At 38.6% G+C, this 19141-nt stretch overlaps 5 protein-coding genes and 1 long non-coding RNA gene across 8 annotated transcripts; 1 reads left to right on the forward strand and 5 right to left on the reverse strand.

The window, feature by feature from the left end:
- Positions 1-444: 444 nt before the first annotated feature.
- On the reverse strand, positions 445-789 carry LOC124209930. Its single transcript, XR_006881106.1, has 3 exons — positions 729-789; positions 568-663; positions 445-496 (listed from the first exon to the last, which is right to left on the reverse strand). It is a non-coding gene; the product is annotated as an uncharacterized LOC124209930 (long non-coding RNA).
- Positions 790-1660: 871 nt separating this feature from the next.
- On the reverse strand, positions 1661-6038 carry LOC124204164 (choline transporter-like protein 1). The gene is made up of 16 exons (XM_046601201.1): positions 5868-6038; positions 5088-5467; positions 4861-4965; positions 4620-4762; positions 4466-4552; positions 4291-4390; positions 4148-4211; positions 3985-4093; positions 3834-3912; positions 3517-3762; positions 3344-3450; positions 3016-3281; positions 2773-2939; positions 2616-2708; positions 2449-2541; positions 1661-2378 (listed from the first exon to the last, which is right to left on the reverse strand). Exons 2-16 carry the CDS (start codon positions 5142-5144, stop codon positions 2187-2189), a joined length of 1908 nt encoding a protein of 635 aa, XP_046457157.1. The 5' UTR covers positions 5145-5467; positions 5868-6038; the 3' UTR covers positions 1661-2186.
- A 133-nt stretch (positions 6039-6171) lies between these two features.
- On the reverse strand, positions 6172-7969 carry LOC124204173 (enoyl-CoA delta isomerase 2-like). 2 transcript variants are annotated; one of them, XM_046601214.1, is made up of 7 exons: positions 7843-7969; positions 7472-7766; positions 7206-7403; positions 6982-7133; positions 6794-6914; positions 6498-6731; positions 6172-6433 (listed from the first exon to the last, which is right to left on the reverse strand). In XM_046601214.1, the coding sequence occupies exons 1-7, from the start codon at positions 7872-7874 to the stop codon at positions 6281-6283; spliced, it is 1185 nt and encodes a 394-aa protein (XP_046457170.1). In that variant the 5' UTR covers positions 7875-7969; the 3' UTR covers positions 6172-6280. The 2 variants fall into 2 exon arrangements, with proteins under 2 accessions (XP_046457170.1, XP_046457180.1); XM_046601224.1 differs by having other exon boundaries at positions 7206-7400; positions 7469-7766.
- Positions 7970-8942: 973 nt separating this feature from the next.
- On the forward strand, positions 8943-11836 carry LOC124201077 (probable ATP-dependent RNA helicase DDX27). The gene is made up of 9 exons (XM_046597518.1): positions 8943-9291; positions 9349-9818; positions 9877-9933; positions 9997-10109; positions 10186-10445; positions 10523-10639; positions 10704-10774; positions 10853-11167; positions 11233-11836. The coding sequence occupies exons 1-9, from the start codon at positions 9000-9002 to the stop codon at positions 11770-11772; spliced, it is 2235 nt and encodes a 744-aa protein (XP_046453474.1). The 5' UTR covers positions 8943-8999; the 3' UTR covers positions 11773-11836.
- A 121-nt stretch (positions 11837-11957) lies between these two features.
- On the reverse strand, positions 11958-14973 carry LOC124201085 (cationic amino acid transporter 3-like). 2 transcript variants are annotated; one of them, XM_046597520.1, is made up of 12 exons: positions 14451-14973; positions 14257-14385; positions 14033-14188; positions 13849-13953; positions 13498-13781; positions 13325-13422; positions 13021-13263; positions 12845-12960; positions 12617-12780; positions 12458-12543; positions 12375-12397; positions 11958-12288 (listed from the first exon to the last, which is right to left on the reverse strand). In XM_046597520.1, exons 1-12 carry the CDS (start codon positions 14716-14718, stop codon positions 12152-12154), a joined length of 1809 nt encoding a protein of 602 aa, XP_046453476.1. In that variant the 5' UTR covers positions 14719-14973; the 3' UTR covers positions 11958-12151. The 2 variants fall into 2 exon arrangements, with proteins under 2 accessions (XP_046453476.1, XP_046453485.1); XM_046597529.1 differs by having other exon boundaries at positions 13696-13781; positions 14451-14930.
- Positions 14974-15175: 202 nt separating this feature from the next.
- Positions 15176-18977, reverse strand: LOC124189039 (protein SMG8-like). Its single transcript, XM_046582004.1, has 15 exons — positions 18666-18977; positions 18452-18596; positions 18270-18392; positions 18002-18211; positions 17783-17940; positions 17534-17715; positions 17420-17466; positions 17262-17342; positions 17048-17188; positions 16722-16982; positions 16519-16649; positions 16056-16447; positions 15868-15988; positions 15579-15797; positions 15176-15503 (listed from the first exon to the last, which is right to left on the reverse strand). Exons 1-15 carry the CDS (start codon positions 18710-18712, stop codon positions 15203-15205), a joined length of 2559 nt encoding a protein of 852 aa, XP_046437960.1. The 5' UTR covers positions 18713-18977; the 3' UTR covers positions 15176-15202.
- Positions 18978-19141: the final 164 nt, after the last annotated feature.

Raw genomic sequence — 19141 nt, forward strand, 5'->3', positions numbered from 1 at the left:
AGCTTTGTTGGGGGAATAGTTATCGTTAGTCATCACTAAATATTTCATTAAAATAACTGCCAATAAATGTTCAAAAAGATGTGCAAAATAACTCAAACTGACTGTTGACAGCTGCAAATTTTCAAAAAGCCATCTAGCGTTAGAAAAAAGAAACGTCCAAGTAAAACTTTGTTTGCGCGCAAGAAGGGCCTGATTTTGGAATTATTACACAGACACAGAGTTTAACGCAACTAGTTAGTAGATAATCTACGAAAGTAAGTCAATTGTCGGGTACCTGGGCATAATCCCGTGGTGAGTAACTGCAGGTGTGTAACAGCAAAGGGTAGCGACCACTGAAGTGTTCCAACTCGTCGGTGAAGTAAGACAAGTTGTAGCAGCAAAAGTAGTGAAGCTATGAGTGTACGTCGGGAAGATAAGGATGGAGCAGAACGTTGCTGGATGTCCCTCTTCCTTCATGGACAAAGGTCAGCATTGGCTTAAGGATCTATTATGTTCTCTGTAAAAAAAAATGTATTGCATTAATGAATTGAAAATATAACAGTTAATAAAGCATTTCAACCTTCATACCTTTACTAACAAGCACACTGAAGTTTTCATGATAAAAAATCGTAAAAATGGAAATCACAGCAATCAAGCCTTACTCCTTAGGTTGAGGTAAATTTCCTGATGTTAAAAAAAGTGTCGTGAAGTATTGCAGTAGCGTGGCGATAGGTTATATTGATGCTTACCTTTATCATATGGGTGAATGGTGCTGAATTTAGTAAGGCGGTTGGTTTGGTGTGGTTGGTGTGGTAGCAGTAATGGGGAAATACCTTGTCTCCGCACATTTGTATTCCACGATATGTGAGCTTCACAGATGAGTTTTAGGCTTTTGACAACATGATGGGTCTATTGGATGGAAATTGACTGATCGCTGAAGTCAACTTGTTGGAATGACTGACAGTATGCATCTAAAATTTGAAGAAATAAGTTGGTACAGTATAGAAATAAGGAAATTAGGTCAAGATAAACCTACATAAGTTACGAAGTTCAATTTGGTATAAGAAATCACAGGAATATTAATTAGCATCCAATTGTTTCGCCAATTTTGCCTCGTTTCACGATGTAAAAACAACAAGGGCGACACTAGCGACATCTGGTAATGAGTTTTGAAGTTGATTGCACAGTCGCAGCTCAAATTTTCGGAGTTATATTGTCGCGTATTGGAGTTCTACTGTCGGGCACTGATTGTCGGGTATTTTTAATAATTTTTAAAAATGGAGTTCTACTGTCGTTGGAGTTCTACTGTCGCATACAAAGAAATTTTTAAAAATTATTTTAATATCCGGCAATACAACAACAGATGTCGCTAGTGTCGCCCGTGTTTACATCGTGAAACGAGGTAAAATAGGCGAAACAATTGGATGCTAATTAATACTTATATTCCTGTGTGTGCACAGTTATCCGGCGCCCGACCTTCTTCCCCTTCGGAGCAGACAACACTGAATGCGGGACACGGGCCGGGTTTTTTTTTTATGTTATACTCCCGCCGACGTGACACACACACGAGAGAGAGAGAGACGTTGCCGAACAGGCCCTAAAGAAAAATAGAAGAAGCCAAACCAGATATAATGGATTACGATCCAACAGCTCTACTATAGCTAGCCCAGCAGCATTCACCTTGGTTCCATTTTATTACAGAAATTGAGCAGGAATCACTTGTGACAGGTTCAAATCGCTTATTTTGTGTTGAGGATCGAGTGAAAGAGGGAAACGATTCATCATCAACGCGTTAAGAAACACAATTCTAACATCTAACACGGTCTCCGGACACGAACAACACCAACCAGTGCAAACACGACGACGAGAGTGTGTGTAAACAAGGGCGTAGAGAACAAACGGATAAACAAGTCTTTAAAGAACGTTGATGACGGCAAACAACCCGATATTATAATAATAATAATAAAAACACACCGTGTAGAATATAACGAACGCGGCCAAACACATTCGGCGTCAAATAGACAAACGGGGGCAAGAAAAGGATTCCAACTTGAAGTTAACATCATCAATTCTTGGTTCTGGTGTGTGCAGTTTTTTTACTAAGGTACTTTGGTTTTTATCAATGGGGGAAATAAGAAAATAGGAACGACAAATGACTCATTGATCGCCATCGTGTTGGCGATGTGATGACGACCAAAAGAACTTTTTTATCTTTGGGAGCTGAGAGGAGGAGCAGTGGGACGGAATTGATACGGAGGAGGCGGAAGGCCAGTGTTCCAAACGCCGGCATCCGAATCCATCGTCGGGTTGTTATCGTACGCCCCTTTCGGTTGTTGTTGTTGTTGCCTAGCACGACCAGCGCGAGCTCTCAGAGCTTTTTGACTCTTTTCCACAAATTCCTATTAAATAAGAAAAGAATAATGATATCATTATCAACTTAAAACTGGGCGTCTAATCATTTGTGTTTACCATTAAACCGCGGCTCATGAAATACGGCTGATCCTGTCCGTTGTTGATCTCGCAGTCTTCGCAAAAGCAGATGAAAACGGTATCGATACACATCTAATCCGAATTCAAAATTGATGTCAATTAGACTAACAAAGGGCGTGGCCTATAAAAATGATGATGATCATTACCTCGAAGACGGAAATGAAGCAATGGGCAATCAGGTAGGCAAAAATGGCCGCCACCAGGATCGGTGTCCAAATATACACAACGCCCGGCTTATCCTTGTTTAAAAAAAAAAAATAAAATGAGAATATAATTGCATTATATAAGAATGCTAATCAATACTTTGATCAATTCGATTCCGACAAAGACGACGGCCGTGACGACGCCAGCCTTGCCCAAAAAGAGGATAAAGTCGCCGACAGAGTTGATTGCCATGACCCGCAGGGCGTTGTTGGACAGCATTTTGAAAGCTCGGCCGGCCGACCAGCAGAAATTCTCCCCATAAATGCCTAAATGATTCATTTAAATTTGAGGATATAATCAAATACACTCTAGGAAAGAAATAAAACCCCCAAGGGCACATACCTATTTCGATGTAGGCATTGGAGCAGAGCCCCTGCAGGAATTTCTCGAAGCAGTAAAGACAGCACTTGCAGAAACAAGTGAGACAGGTGACTAGACCGAAGCACGTCGTCTTGGAATTGCGCAACTTGCGCTCCAGATAGTTGAACAACATCCGAACCAATTTCATCAAGGCGATGAGCAGAGATCCAAAGGCCAACGAACCCAAATGGTAGCGGACGGCATAGCCCGTCGATTTGGCTACTGGGCACGACAAACGCGATTTATCCCTGTGTTAAGTAATAATAAATAATTAGGTAAATAATTTAAGTTGAATGACTAAGCTATATACCTAGTGAAAAACCATTCAGCAACTGCTCCGGCGATGATAAGGTTCTGAAAGGCCAGGCAGAGTTGCGATAGCCAAAGAGCGGCCAGGATATTGTACCATCGAACGACCTTGTAATCAAATCAATACAATATTCAACTTTTGGTTTATCAACTTTTATTAGGGCGATGGCTTACTTGCAAATAAGTGTCTTTCTGAAAGATGACAGTCCCCACTGGCGCTCGAGTTGGCTGGCCGGCGCTCTCGATCCACAATGCGGCGTAGGCCCATCCGGCGCACAAAGCGCACAATGCCAACAGAGTCCAAAGTGGCTGGATGAGAAGCATCGGCATGGCGTGAACAGATTTGCCGGCTTCGCGAAACAAGGCAGCCACCAATTCGACCCGCTTTCTCATGGCCACAACAATCAACAAAATCAATACCTGCACACATCGTCGATTAAACCAAAATTTCAATTAAAAATGGTCAAAAGTCAAAAGACAAATTTGAATACCGAAATGATTGAGAGGGTGATTGCATAAGCCAGCATGCTGGTTTCACCGGAAGTGCCTCGCATGCCATACCACGCCCACCTGTATCATATCATCACGAAACCGGTAACGAGCTGATTTTAAAATGATAATAATAATTATCATTATTATTACCAGAGGTAACCGGTCCCGCCAAATGAACCGAGGACAAGGGCGACCAGCAGGAGCCAAATCATCGCTCCGGCCAAGAAGCGGAAGAGAACGGTAAGTACCAGCGATAAACCTTGAAAAAATAAAATTTAAAAAATGGAATGAGTCAAAACTGATGAAACTATACCCAATGCAATGAGGCAGAGGTAGACCACCTCTTTCCAGCACAGTTGAAAATCGATGGCGAATTGCTAAATATTTAAATTAAGCCAAATGATGTCATTTATACCGCAACAAGAAATTTGATTAAGTATAAATGGAAATTTATACGTTGAGAAATTTGGCCAGTCCCGTGGATGTCAAAAACCAGTTGGTCGCCTCAGTGGACGAGGCGTGAATGGCTAAACAGCGGTTCAGGATAGGCGGTGACCTGAATTATAATTTAAATCACAAAATGGGGTTCCGGTTATTTAGTCGAGAAACAAAAACGAATAGTTTGTTATACTTGCTGGTTGGACAAGTGTTAACACATCTTCCCACGATAACCGGATCCAAATTACGATTGACAGTTAGCGATTCTACATCGAGTAATCTAATTAAAATTCAACGAATCCATGAAAAAAGAAAAATGTTTTCAAATGATTCAATTTTGACATTACCTCAGCCGAGTCAAATCTTTGCCGCTAGATGTGATGTTGGCCAGCGGGCGATTTGGCCGGCCGCATACGTCACCGTCCATGTCAAAGCCGTAAACGAGGCGATTAGTATCTCCTCGGGCAACGGCATAATACAGCCCATATCCCTAAAAATACACACACGCACGAGGTAGAAATTCAAAATAATCAACTTGGGCAAATATCACAGAAATAGTTTAGACTATATATTTTAAATATCTGATACCAATCCGCCGAGAAAAGCCAGGAAGAGTGCCAAAAAGAAAATGTCGGTACAGCTGCGCTCGTTGACTACTCCGTCGAAATCCTCCGATTCCTTCCGTCGTCCATTCTAAATATGCCGGCCACATCACCACGACCACAGTCAACATTAAACAAATTAAATTAAAAAAAATTAAAATACAATTTTTTTAAAAAAGAAAGTTATATGAGTCATAGAACTGATTTTTATACCTGTGACGGCCCGGGCTCGACGCGGTCAGATGATTCACAACAACAACACGGTCCCATTTACGCAATTTAATACGATGACGACACAACTGAAATCAAAACTTTCTCCCAGCTATAATGCCTCCGCTTAAGTATTTTAATTGATCCACTTCCTTTTTCTTTTGTAGTTTAAAGAAAAATGAAATTTGGACAGGCGAAAGATTCACGAAATTCCCTTGGAAACAAGGTCACTGGTTGAAATGACTTGGTTGTTGCTGGGCCTACTTTCCAACAATGCTGGGAAATTATTTTCGAATCGGATGGGGCCGGCACGACACGAGAGAACGCATGGCTTATTCGTTGCTGCAGTCGTGTAACCGCACGCCTTCCCCTCTTCAATGCAACTGAATGGACGTAAAAAGTCGAAGCAAAGAGGACAACAATGAATTAGAAAAGAAATGGAAACAAGTGAAAAACGGTAAAGCGTATAAAAGCCCTCCAGGTGGAAACAGCCTTTTTGATTCAGACAAGAAAACCCATCGTCGAGTCACATGACCGACCATCGACCAATGGGCTCTGACGTGATTCGGGGGGGAGGGTTAGGTTTTCACGCTGTTGATGAAACGTCTTACCATAATAATAGACTTTTATTTTTAAAAATAAGAAAACGAAATTGTAGGGATTTGGTGGCTATTTCTGTGTTGATTACTAGAGCAGGATATCATAGTCTATAGCAGAAACAATGTAATGAAAAGATTGACATTTGATTTAAAATATCCAACTCTCATCAAGTCATATAAATACCTTGTTTGTGGCCTCGTTCGGGAAACACCAGCATTTCGGACCCAACCCATGTTCGAGATGATGTTATAGCTGTTCGAGGCGTTACCTTGACGACGTGTGTGAGTAAACAAACGGCGAGAAAAGTCAATGATTTCAATCCGCATCCCATGAATAATTAAATGAAGCCCTGCTGCAGTTGCAGTATATCAGGAAATCTAAAATTATGATTCATCTTTTCTTTATTTGCTATTCAGATGGGTTAGATTTCGATCGCATGAATTTAAAAAGGAAATTTAGTTTAAAAAATAAAAGTGAAATGACAACATTTTACTAACCAATTCATATATATTGTTTTAAAGCTTTCCACCATTTACCCATATACCAGGACGTCTTTCATTAGAGACCATTTGTCTGAATTAAGAAACGGATTTGATTCATTTCGAATTTTTACTGAAGAATTTCATGATGGCTTCCATGCAGTCCTCTGATTGCCAACGCTCCAGCAAACGTTCGCATTCGGCATCGTTAACTTTGTGCAATATTTCAGTGTCAAACTGGCGACTCAATTGCTTGCTGTAAACTAACGACTGTAAAAAGAAAGTGAAATTTATTATAGTCAATTTAAAAGAAATATTTTAGCAATCCTCTCACGTTGATGGGTAGTTCGGACCATTCCTTAATTTTTGGCCACACCTCACTTTGGAAGTTGGCATCTTGAAAGACTTGAGTGACCAGACCTAGTTTGCACGCTTCGACGGCAGTAATTTTCTTGTTAAAAAGTAGCATTTCGTTGGCTTTTAAGGATCCCATGAGCTTGGGAAAAGTGTAAGATGAGCAGGCTTCCGGCGACTGTCCCAGTGCACTGAAAGGAGTTTGAAACCATCCCTAACATATAAGAACATCAGGATAAAGTAATTCATGTTTTAATGGGACATGTTGCTTATTACTCGATCAGTGGCATATACTGCATCCATCAGTCCCAGAATCGTACAAGCTATACCCAGTGCAGGTCCATTCACAACTCCAATGATTGGTTTGGGAAAGTCAACCAGAGAGTTTACAAAAATTCTAAAGAGAAAATTACATTGAATTACGGATAAAAACAGACAATTGGACAGAAAATATATGAACTTACTTCAAGTTGCGTTTTCCTTCTTCAGCAGCTTCGGAAACAGAGCCGGAGAAAGAGGTAAAATTAGTCAAATCATTCCCGCTCGAAAAATAATCTCCAGTTCCGGTAACAGCTACAAGAGTTGTATTCTGATCTTCTGCGGCATCTTTTAAGAGCTATTAGATTTTCTGTTAGTTATTTGCATACTGGAAACACAGTCATAAAATAGTGGATAAATTTGTATTTACCTGGGCGAAATCTAAATACATTTTTAGCGTAAATGGATTCTTCTTTTCTGGCTTGTTGATTCTGATGATTCTGAGCTTACCATCCATTGACACTTCAAACCCTGCTGCTGCTGATTTCGGTGCAGCACTAGATTCTGCTGAATTCTCTGGTCCAACTAGACTATTAACAAATTCGATGTATTTGTCTTTAGCCTCCTCCTGCGGGGAAACAAACAAGTGGGTAAATAAACGAGACACAAAATCATTCCTATCGACAAAATGTCAACCTGAGACAGGGAATTCAAAGAATTCCAAGCATCCCATTTGGCTTTCCCAACAAAGTCTGTCATTCCAGGTCTTTTTGTGTTCACTTTCCCGACCGTGGCTTGTTTAAATAAACCATACAATTTCAGTTTGGCTTCATTTCCTGGACTGGCTTTCAAGGTTTGTAGTCTTTTTTGAGCTTCATCAAACTGCTGATTGATGCTTGTAGAAAAACGATGAGTCCCAATGACAGAAACTAATCTTGGTGTACCTATGCATGCCATTGGTTTCATTAGTGAAAAAGATAAGCATCGATTTCTGTATTAAGTGATACAAAAAACGGTACTAAGAATAAAAGAAGTACATTTTAATAAATATTGAATAAAAACAATACCTTAAGCAATGGGCAATGCTTGGGACAATCATTTTTATAAAGAAACTAATTTTACAATTCCAAATTTAATGATATTTCAAACTGTGATTCGGACTGATTTTGACTCGTCAAGTCGTCTGCTCTCTGTTGATTGAGTTTTGCATTGCTACGTTGTCATTTTTATTTACGGAATGCTGCGGAAAAAGCGAAGCGCGAACTTACAAAAAAGCGGTAGTAAAGTAACTTTAAGCGAACTTAAAGTAAAATCAATTAAGCTCTCGTTGTAAAATCTGCACGTTTCATTTTCCTTGATAAGAGAGTAGTTTTATTTATTCAAATTTGACGTGGGTCGATATTAATACATTTTAAGGCCTGGGAATAGAGCGAAAAGATTACCTTTCCAACTCAATTCGTTGTTGGGGGTCTTGGCCTAATGGTTATGACGTTCCGGATCTATCTTGGGGGACTTCGCTTGTGATGAGCGAGGAAGGGTTTGTGACACGAACTTGCAGCATTCTGGGGAACAGTTAGTTCATGTTCAGACACGATATGAAAATCGAAAAAAAAAAAAAAAACGTCGGCACATCTGCCCTGAATAGATCTTTTTGTTTTAATTTAATTTTTATTAAATAATCTGAATGCGGGACCCTAATCGAGGGACTTGAACGAGTTGACCCCACGGTTATGCCTATTGGTTCAAGACCTTGCACAAGCGGCAACCTTTTTAAATTTGTATTTTGCTTTTATACGCTTTATTTTTTGTTTTGGAGACTTTTACTGTTAGAATAAATACAGACATGTTAATTTTTTTCATGATTGGTATTCCATTAAACAACGTGAAGAAAGTTGATTTTGGCTATTTCGTCATTTCTGATGTCGGAAGACAGCTGTAAATAAAAATATTTCCGTTAAAGTTAATTTGAAAAAATTCTTCATTCGATTAAAGTAACGATGAATATTTTAAAAAAAGTGGTTTTGACTAGTGATGCTTCTCATTACAAAGAACAAAGTTCATTTAATATAATGTATTTTATTGCGATTTAAATTAGGATTCTAAATTAACTTGACTCCGCTATCTGCGAAATTTACCTTTGGTAAAACAAGTAGAAAGAAGACAAGCTGCAAACTGGCATCCTGTCATTGCAGACGACACATTACTTTTAGTCGACTTTTAAAACATGGAGGCTACTGGCTGCACGTGGGATCTGGTGAAAACCATTGAATCCGATGACGAAAACATTCCCTTTTACGATTCATCATCTGAAAGTGAAGAAGAATTTCAACCAAAACAATTAAAACGCGATGAAATCAAGACTAAAAAAAGTAAGGAGTTCAGCCAAGAGTTTGAGTTTATTGGAAATGTCGGCGACTACAACGCCGACCCTTGGAAAGACGATGTTCAAAAATACATTAAACGGAAAGCGAAAAGCAAGACGGACGACAAAATTGCCCAAGTGCTTAAAGATAAAGGTTGTATATTATTTTCAAGTTCTTAAAAAACGTCAGCTTACTTTCTTTTGTTGACAGGTGGGGATGAAGATGGAAGTGAACAAGAAATAGAAGATGAAGTTGAAGAAAATTTGCTGTCTGAAGATGAATTGACAAAGGACAATGTACGAGATAAAGAGCGTGACAAGAAGAGGAAACTAAGGAAGAAAAAGTCAAATGAGGAAGTTGATCCAAATTTGGGGATGGGAGAGGATTTTTTTGACGAGTCGTTGCTCTATGAGCCAGCAGAGAGTTTTCATGAAATGAATTTGTCTCGTCCTCTCATGAAAGCCATTGCCTCTATGAATTTTGTTCATCCAACCCCTATTCAGTCAGCTACAATCCCTGTTGCATTACTGGGCAGAGATGTATGTGGTTGTGCTGCTACAGGAACTGGTAAAACAGCAGCTTTCATGTTGCCAGTTCTAGAGAGGTTGATGTATCGTCCCAAGGTATCAGCAACAACACGTGTCCTTGTTCTTGTTCCAACTCGAGAATTGGGAGTTCAGGTAAGATCTTACAATTGAATTTTATTACTTTACACATTTTCATACCTATTTGTATTAGGTCTATCAAGTTTCCAAGCAACTTTCACAGTTCACCAATATTCAAATAGGACTTTCAGTAAGTTTTTGCTACATTAACAATGAATCTTTTACAAAAGTCTTAGAAATTTCATTTCTTTAGATTGGTGGTCTTGATTTAAAAGTCCAAGAAAAAGTTCTTCGCGGTAATCCTGACGTTGTTATCGCAACACCTGGCCGTTTAATTGACCACTTGCGCAATACTCCATCCTTCAGGTTTTCATAACTTTTTTTTTTTAATATGTTATCAAGAATTTTGTGAAAAACAAAATTTGTCGTTCGAAATTTGCAGTCTTGAAGCCATTGACGTTTTGATTCTGGACGAAGCCGATCGAATGTTGGATGAATTTTTTATTGAACAAGTCAAAGAAATTATTATGCAATGCGGCCGTAAACGCCAAACCATGCTTTTTTCTGCCACGATGAGTAACGAAGTTCGAGATTTGGCCGCTGTATCTTTAAACAAACCCATCAAGGTTTTCGTAAATAATAACCGCGATGTAGCATTCAATTTGAGGCAGGAGTTTGTTCGCATCAGGCCAAATCATGAAGGTACTTTCTCCTATATTGAATATCCCAAGTTATTCTTTTTATTAATTTATTTTCTGATATTATTTAACATGCAACAGGTGACAGAGAAGCAATCTTGTGTGCTCTTGTGTGTCGAACTTTCCGAAACCATTGCATGGTATTCGTTCAAACTAAAATGCTTTGTCACAGGCTTCACGTTCAACTTGGATTGTTAGGTATCTATCATATTTGGCTTAATTTCAATTGTTGGGGTTTTTTAAAATAAGTTTACTATTGCAGGCATCAGAGTAGGCGAACTCCACGGAAATCTCTCACAACCGCAGCGACTGGAAGCTCTTAGAAAATTCAAGGTATGTCTTAAAATTCAAGAGTAATATTTGATTGCTAGTTCGTTCAATAATCTCGTCTCTTTGTATTATCTCTTAAAGGAGGAAGACATCGATATTTTGGTTTCCACGGACGTTGCAGCTCGTGGTTTAGATATCCCAGGAGTGCAAACAGTTATAAATTATACTATGCCACCAACTATCGAACGTTATATTCATCGAGTTGGACGTACGGCTCGTGCTGGACGAAGCGGTGTCTCCGTATCACTCGCTGGAGAAGGAGAAAGAAAAGTGGTCAAAGAAATCGTTAAAAGGGCCAACAATCCTGTTAAATCACGATTGATTCCAAACGAGATTCTTGAAAAATATAAAAAGAAATTGGCCCTCATTGATCCGGATGTGGAAAGCATTATTACGGTATGAGCACATTTCACATGAATATTTTAAAACTTGGATTAAATATCTTGTTTTTACCCCTATAGGAAGAGAAATCTGAAAGCCAACTTTCAGCAATGGAAAACCAAATCAATCGAGCTGAAAAAATGGTTAAAGTTAAAGGTGAACCTGCTGCTCCGAAGCGACAGTGGTTCCAGACACACCAGGAGCGTTTAGACGAAAAAGATCGATTTAAATTGGCCAACGAAGGAGGTGCCACAGAAGAAAGACCGAAACCTGAGAAGAAGTTGGGAGAGAATCAGAAAATCAAACGAAATGAACGAAAGAAGGAACAGAAAAAGACCAAGAAGAAGGGTGAAATGACATCTGAAGAGCGGACGCAACTGGAATTGAAAAAAGTCATGCTTATGCAAGCAAGAGCTGCCAAGAAAATGAGTAAACCGAAGAGCATGCGATTAAATAACGATGTCAGCGACGTCAAATCTACAAAAGCACCAGTCGCGAAAAAATCAGGATCGGCGTTTGCTGCAGATTTGACCGATACAAGTCAGAGATCGGTAAAAAGACTGCGTTACCAAGGAAATGTTCAAAATCGACAGCTGAAATCGAAGAAAGGAAGAAAATGAAATGATTGAACCCTTTTTTTAAACGGAATACACTTTGCAAGTTACTTTGACTTGAAATTCAAAATTATTTTTTCGTTGTAAGTTGTAGCCTCTATCCAGCTGATTCCATGATTTAAAAACCTTTAACTGAGGAGCTAATGGGAATAACAGTTCATAGTACGCAATGTTGATACTTAAACAGAAACTTTGGTAAGTAGTATATGTATTGCCTTTTTTTTCCAATAGAATGTTTTAATATATCTGCACTCTGGAATAGTTACTATAAGAGATCGTTAAATATGCGCGGCAGAATAAATCGAAAGTATTTCTGCATTTAATATTAAGTATTACGACAACCGTCAAGCACCAATATTAACGTTCTTGTTCGTTCGTTTTTTTTTTAATACGTGTCTTCATTCATAACTAATAAATTAACAAGTGGAGAGTTGTCGTCTTCAGGCGAAAAAGCTGACAACATTACGGACTCTCGTTCGAGAGTAGAATGGCTCGCACCGTATCCCCCGTAGACGAGTAAACCTGTTTCCGCATAATCAGCAATTAATAACCGCTCCGTTAGTGGTAAAATTTCAAGTTGAATTATGAATTAAAAAAGCTTTTCTTACCAACAGCCATCCAAACAATAAACCTGTAAAATTTCAAATTAAAAAATTAATCTAGAAAGGGTATAATTTAGACTGGTACGAACCTTAACCAGGTAGCAAGAGATAGTTGGAACATGAGATACATATTAATCCATATGCTTATTGCCGGAATCAATGGTACAAGAGGGACCTAGATAAAAATTTATAAACAATAATTATCCATTTGACACCAGCATGTATGTGCGTTAGCAATATTCGTTTACCATGAAATAAACACGGTTGATTGCTCTAGGCAAGAAACACAGATATAGAACTAAGCCCAACATTGCTATTGCAGTTGAAAGCAATAAAATTATCAATCCAGCATGATACACTTGAGATTTTTGAATGGAAGCTAATACTGTACAGGAAATCACTATTAAAATACCTGAAATAAAATTCTCATTAGTACCAAATATAAATGACGAAATTAACGAATAATAGGCCTATACATAGAACGAAGATGATAATTTTGGATTTTTTCGAGGAATCTTCAGTGGGTTCACGTTGCCAAGGTAATACAGCGTCTAAACTCGTAGTATTGTGTTTTAAAGGATTCCACTCATACCTATACATAATTTTGAATTACAAATGAAGAGCGCTTAAGTTTGCTTTCTGTTAAATGTACCTGAGAATGAGAATAGATACAGCCACCAAAGTATAGGCCAAAAGCGTTCCTATTGACATCATTTCCACTAGAGAATCAAGATCAGTAACCATGGCAAAAATAGCTGCAATAGAGCCAGTCAGTACGGTGGCTGTAAAGGGGGTCTTAAACCTTGGGTGGACCGCAGCAAGACATCTTAATAGGAGCCCGTCTTTTGCCATAGCATAAACCACTCTCGGCATTGGAATCATAGCGCCTAACAAACTGCAGGTAATTTTCTCAAATTGATTGTTAACAACTCCTGGAAATTAAAAATGTATTTTACCTTGCCGCAAGTCCAAAAGCCGAACCAACTGTGACAATCCAAGCTGCCCATGAATGACCAACTTGCTGGAATGCGTGGATCAACGGGGTATCCTTGTCCTAATAAAAGTATAATGAAAAAGCTAGTTGTAAACTGAGCGGAGAAATTCATAAAAATTTTGTTGATGAATATACTTGGGCATAGTATGGAATCATCAACGTTAATACGACTGATACGCCAACATAAGCAATAAGAACCACAACCAAAGTGAGGACAATACTCAAAGGAATATTTCGTTTCGGGTTTTTAGCTTCTTCGCCGGCAGCGGCTATGGAATCAAAGCCAACAAAACCAAAGAAGCATTTAGCGGCTCCTGCCATTACTCCACTTACTCCATATGGGAAAAATCCACCCATTCCAACATTATTATCCTTTTGGAGTGTTTCATTTACCGTCAACACCCAGTTCTCTGGTTTAGCTATTAAATAAATAAACCAACAAGTTATAAACAAATTAAAAAAAAAATGTTAAATTATTCCAGTTACCATATGTAGCTCCAGCAGTTATCACAAACACTACAACTGATAGATTTAATATTGTAAAAGTGTTGGTGAAAAGTGAAGTTGATTTGACTCCAACTGCTAAAACAACTGCAATTTAAAGATTAAAATATATGTTTATTCAGATGCTACAAAACAGTTGTGCAGTATTATTATATAAATTTGTTACTTGTCATTAGCAGAGTGACACTCATGGATAGCCAATCAGCATATGCTGACATAAAGGGTACATGAATTGGAGTTGTAAGAGTAAACAACCTAGACATACTATGATTGCTCATTGCATCAACATTTAAGCTTAGTGCTCTAGCCACACTTGCAGAACCTTAAACGATTTTGAATTAGATGACTGTATAAATGTTAAAATCATAAACCAACTAATAAATGTTATACCTATCAAGTATTCAAGAATCAGATTCCAACCAATGACAAAGGCAATGAATTCTCCTACTGTAACATAACTATAAACATAAGCTGACCCAGCTTTTGGAACCCTTGCTCCAAACTCAGCATAACACAAAGCTTGGCAACAAAATAGTTTTTTTAGTTTTAAAAGAATAAAGCAGCAGTAATCTAAATAAGTATACCAGCAATTCCAGATGCAACTGCAGCAATCAAGAAAGACAGACAGACAGCTGGTCCCGCTAAATCTTTAGCAACGCTTCCAGCAAGTACGTAAATGCCTACACCCAAAGTACTACCTATGCCAAGAAAAGTGAGATCAAACAAATTTAGAATTCTCAGTAGTTTGGGACCAGTTCCTGAATGGCTCTCTAATAAGTCTCCTTCTTCATTTTCAGCATACGTTTTTCGCCGTGAGAGTCTGTGGGAAATTAGGTTAACTTTGTTGAACATGGCAAACAGATATTTCACACGTTTTTAGGAAATAAAATATTGGAAACTATTAAGGAATGTGTGGTGGAACTCTAGTACTGATGTCAAACATGAAATTCAACATATTATAATTGGTCGAGTCTATTCCCACGGTAAATTTTGTTGCACCAAGGTCCCGATTGACACGAAATGATTTCTTGTCAATAACAAAGAGTTGGGCTACTACCACAGTGCCACGAAAGCCAAGTGAACCTCTTGTTTCGTGTCACTTTTTGCAAATGTGTATTGCCACGACATCTCACGTGGCAAGAAGTAAACATTTGTCTGCTAGTACGAGATGGGCTAATTTCTGTATCGAAATCAATTAACTTAATATAAACACGCGTCACTCGAAAAAGCTTCGGGTAATAACTACCGTGATTGGGAATTATTGTACGCAAAATGCTGTGCAAAGAAAAGTAGGAAAACAGAGTTGAAATTAACATAGTTCAAACATTGTATTGTTTCACTCATTTGCTAGTTCTACTACTCCACAAGTTCCTTTCAAAAGGTAGCCGTGTTGAGCTGCGCGTGAACTTTCTTTAGGAAGAGTATAAATTTGGTTTTCGTCTTCGTAAACGTAAGGAAAGCGCAGGATCCAGTAACTGCTCGGCGACAGTTGAACGGGTTCTGAAAATCCAGTGATAAATTCAGGGCACGGAGGCGGAGCCGGTCGGACTTTAGGATCTATCGTCACATGAACAGCGGCTTTCGGCGTCACTACGTGAAGTCGCATAAGCTGGGCAATCAAAGCTTTACCACCTCGACTAACAAAAATAAAATCGACATTAATATCTTAAATGTCATTAGAAAATAAAACAACTGTTGGAGCGTAAACATACTTGTAGGGACAAGGACAAGGTAGATAAAGTGGGACATCATTCTGCGTAATAAGCTGAGCAGAATCTTTGACTAATCCGGCACCTGTAGCTTTAAGGACTCGCCCAGGAGACGAGCTCATGAATCGGTGTCCCCGTGGACATTCGTATTCCACTCCGATGAAAACTTTGACAGTAAACTCGTGTTGTCCTTGTTTGGCACGCTTTCCTTTACCAGAGTACCTGTACATTTACAACATCATTTATAATGGAGTTTAACAGGATATTACGTAATTAAAAGGACTATGCATACCCAATGTTATGCGTACGACGACTTTCCAGGCTATTGGAATCGTTGTGCTGTAAACGTACGGGGATGTCCCATGGCAAAAGGAAGCCGGAACCGGTAAGGAATCCTGGTTGATCTGATAAACCTAGGGAAGCAATTAGAATTCCGTTTAAGTTTGCGATTTGGACAAACCAAGTCTTTTGAACCTATACCTGCATTGTGTGAATACAAACTGGACGAACCCAGGCAAACTAGACTCCAAGAGGAGTAACGTGGCAAGATGCCCACGGGTGAATGCACGTGAAGCATGCAGGGGAGATATTCAGTCGTGGAAAAGTCTCGAGTGGATATGGTTGGCTGTTCGTGAGTTCCAGTGATTTCAATCATATTTTCATCGTCAATGGCTTCGGCAGCTTCTCCTTTTCCCAAAGAAGTCTGCGAATCTTCGTGGTCGTCTGCTGCAACTTGACTCAAATGATCCACCGACAGAGCAGGAAATTCATTTTCGTCCGGCCCGAGACTCAAATCCTCAGTTCCCGTAATCAATTTCTCGACGTCTTTAGCAAAGTGCATCGATTTAGAAGAACCCTTCAACTTTGCCGCTCTAAAAAATAGACAGAAGTAAAGGATTAAACCAAACTGAGGGCTTGAAATTCAGTTGAAATGATGACGTACTCGAAATGTTCGCTGCTGGGTTTGAATATCGGAAACGTAATGTGTCGAAGACGGCCGCAACATTCCTCCTCAATCAGACGATAGAAATCGTAATTGGCATATTTGACATCGTATGGATCTTCTCGGTTGGCCTTTGAGTTGAATTAATCACAGAATATTTCATATGTGCTGAATGAGGGACATTTAAAATTAAAGCCTATTACCTGACGTCTACCGCACGAACACGCCGAGACATAGCGCACGCCACTCATATGAGGAAGAACCGATAATTTGTTTTCACCATTCTCTTCGCCGACAACTCTGTGCACGGGCTGAATGCAAGGATTGCCAATAATGCTGGGGAATTCGCACATACGCCGACCGTTACGCCAAAATCGATCGCACTCGACATCCAGACGACCGAGAAACTTTTGCACAGCCGGACCTCTACCGTGACTAGAAAGCAGTGCTTTGGCTTGCGTTTTCTAGTACACAGGATCAGTTCAATCAAACAACAGAAAAGTTGTGTAAGCCAAATTTCACTACAGACCTTATTTTCGTGATATTGTGAACTGTAATGAGAGGGTAAATTTTCTTGGTACGCCGCTAAAGCCAAAGGGAGAACTTTCAAACAACGAGCTTCACTGAACTGTCCTTCGACATCCAGAATGGAACGTAGTAGCTGGAATCCCTGCAAAAACAATAAAAAGTTTGTTTAGATTGACCACGATGTTGCACTAATAGAGTTGGTGGGCATATACAACCTTAATACCACTGGCTGGACTGTTGGTAAAGAAGTCAAACAACTTGAACGCGACGTCAAACCACACCCTTGCTGGTGGAAGCTTTAAAAACATACAACATTTTTAGAGACTCGAGTTAAGAATAAAAGTCTATGAGTAATCAAATGTGAAATTAGTACCACAAAAATACTTGGCCCAATGTGTCTTCCCACGTTATCAGAAAAACCTGAATTTCGAAATAAAGATATAGTTTATGAAAATGCCAATATGAAGAAAGTAAATGTTTTTCTGACCTTCAGTTTGAGCTAGAACTATATGTTGGTTAAGAAATTCACGAAAATCATTTGAATTCTCAGAATTCCCAATTTCAAATGTATCATTCAACAAATCTAACAAAAACGTGAATCTGTCTTGTTGCTTCGGTTTAAAGAAAACAAACTCTTGATTGCTTGGAATAGCGAAGAGTGAATTTGTGCTGAATAAGAAGAAAAAAGGATTTGCAGGTTGATATTTGTTTCCATAAAAAGTCCAAAAAAAGTTACCAAACATTAGTTATCACGCGGCATTTTCTGAGTAACCTGTATATTTGATCTTCCATTAAATGCTGTAGGGATTTTAAATTGTCATCAAGGACAGGTGGTCTCTGTTCAAAGTAGAAGAGCACACGTGGAGAGCAAAGTCTACCAAGTGTCAACCAATCCTGAGAAGGCATAATTTTAATGTTAAGCTCAATTGTGTTTATAAATAGATGGTTTAATCACCTTTGGTAAGCCAGGGACAGTTTTCAGTACCTCTGCAACACTACTCTGTAATTTTATCCTAACACTGTCCAATGTTTTGAATAACTGGATGTAGTTTAAATCGAAATTGGAGCTGGCGTTAGTTACAACACAGATATGAGAAACGAGAAACAAAAAGATCAGATGTCTTGTTGAAGTATCTCTCAAATTCGAAAAATAGTGCAGGAAACCCTACAATGAAATAGTCAAATGTAAGAAATATTTTAAAATATATCAGTAGGAATTTTACCTTTTCAAACAAGTTGTCAAATTCCAGTTTATCAAGCATCAACAATGTATTTGTATCATAAATATTGTTGCAATAAAGAAACAAGACTTTTTTCTTGGGGCAGAAGTAACCCTCTATTGAACTCTGAAGAAAAATGATTAGAGGAAAATAATGGTAAGGACTTGCAGCTTAAATTCACTAACCTCCTCACTGATTTCACTATTCTGAAAGATAGGGTGTTTAAAGTAATCATTTATGCAAGTGATTTTTGTTGGAAGCTGGTTAACCAGATTAGTTTTTCCTATGAAACTAACCACTGTAATGTTTGGATCATTTGTTGGAAAAATCCTACATAAAATAAAACATTAGTTCAAACTTTTGGCAGTTCACATACACTGTTCAGCTAAAATGTCTTACTTGTCATCCACCTTGACTGGAAAACGAAATTTAGTTCCATAAAGCATTTTGACAACAGAAAACGATAGAAATGTTGGGAATTTCCTAGGATATTTTTTTTCTGTTTTCTCTTTCTGGGTGTTATTATTTCACACTAGTATTTTAACTCTTCATCCAAATATGCTGGGAGATAACAAAAAAAGCTTGTTAAAAAGCTGCAGACTTTTATTTGATATTCTTTGAAATTCTTTGAAATGTGGCACATTCACTTCTGCCTGAAGTCTAAACACTAAACCAACGTCTCCCAATGTCTGCAATCAAAACAAAAAACAAAAGACGCACGCCACACGCTGATGCATGTCAAAATATATCAGTCATAAAAAAATAGTAGCATTTTATTCTTAATTCCGAACGCACGGAAAATAAAGGGCACAGGAAGTCATTAAGATTAAATTTTTAGTTTGATAAAGCCATAGAATATGCCATTGCTTTTTTAA

Source organism: Daphnia pulex, chromosome 2, assembly GCF_021134715.1.
Source record: "Daphnia pulex isolate KAP4 chromosome 2, ASM2113471v1".
Classification (NCBI taxonomy): Eukaryota; Metazoa; Arthropoda; class Branchiopoda; order Diplostraca; family Daphniidae; genus Daphnia; species Daphnia pulex.

Coding starts and splice junctions, on each gene's coding strand:
- LOC124204164 (XM_046601201.1), bottom strand. CDS start 5,144: ATGGGACCGTGTTGTTGTTGTGAATCATCTGACCGCGTCGAGCCCGGG. Junction 2,940..3,015: donor CAATGCCTACATCGAAATAG/GTATGTGCCCTT, acceptor TGAATCATTTAG/GCATTTATGGGGAGAATTTC. Junction 2,379..2,448: donor TCATGAGCCGCGGTTTAATG/GTAAACACAAAT, acceptor CTTATTTAATAG/GAATTTGTGGAAAAGAGTCA.
- LOC124204173 (XM_046601214.1), bottom strand. CDS start 7,874: ATGATTGTCCCAAGCATTGCCCATTGCTTAAG. Junction 7,767..7,842: donor AGCATTGCCCATTGCTTAAG/GTATTGTTTTTA, acceptor CACTTAATACAG/AAATCGATGCTTATCTTTTT. Junction 6,915..6,981: donor GAAGGAAAACGCAACTTGAA/GTAAGTTCATAT, acceptor TTTTCTCTTTAG/AATTTTTGTAAACTCTCTGG.
- LOC124201077 (XM_046597518.1), top strand. CDS start 9,000: ATGGAGGCTACTGGCTGCACGTGGGATCTGGTGAAAACCATTGAATCC. Junction 9,934..9,996: donor ATATTCAAATAGGACTTTCA/GTAAGTTTTTGC, acceptor TCATTTCTTTAG/ATTGGTGGTCTTGATTTAAA. Junction 11,168..11,232: donor ATGTGGAAAGCATTATTACG/GTATGAGCACAT, acceptor TTACCCCTATAG/GAAGAGAAATCTGAAAGCCA.
- LOC124201085 (XM_046597520.1), bottom strand. CDS start 14,718: ATGTTCAACAAAGTTAACCTAATTTCCCACAGACTCTCACGGCGAAAA. Junction 13,782..13,848: donor AACTGCTGGAGCTACATATG/GTAACTGGAATA, acceptor TTTATTTAATAG/CTAAACCAGAGAACTGGGTG. Junction 12,544..12,616: donor TCAACCGTGTTTATTTCATG/GTAAACGAATAT, acceptor ATTTTTATCTAG/GTCCCTCTTGTACCATTGAT.
- LOC124189039 (XM_046582004.1), bottom strand. CDS start 18,712: ATGCTTTATGGAACTAAATTTCGTTTTCCAGTCAAGGTGGATGACAA. Junction 17,467..17,533: donor AGTTCTAGCTCAAACTGAAG/GTCAGAAAAACA, acceptor TTCGAAATTCAG/GTTTTTCTGATAACGTGGGA. Junction 16,448..16,518: donor CCCAGCAGCGAACATTTCGA/GTACGTCATCAT, acceptor TCTATTTTTTAG/AGCGGCAAAGTTGAAGGGTT.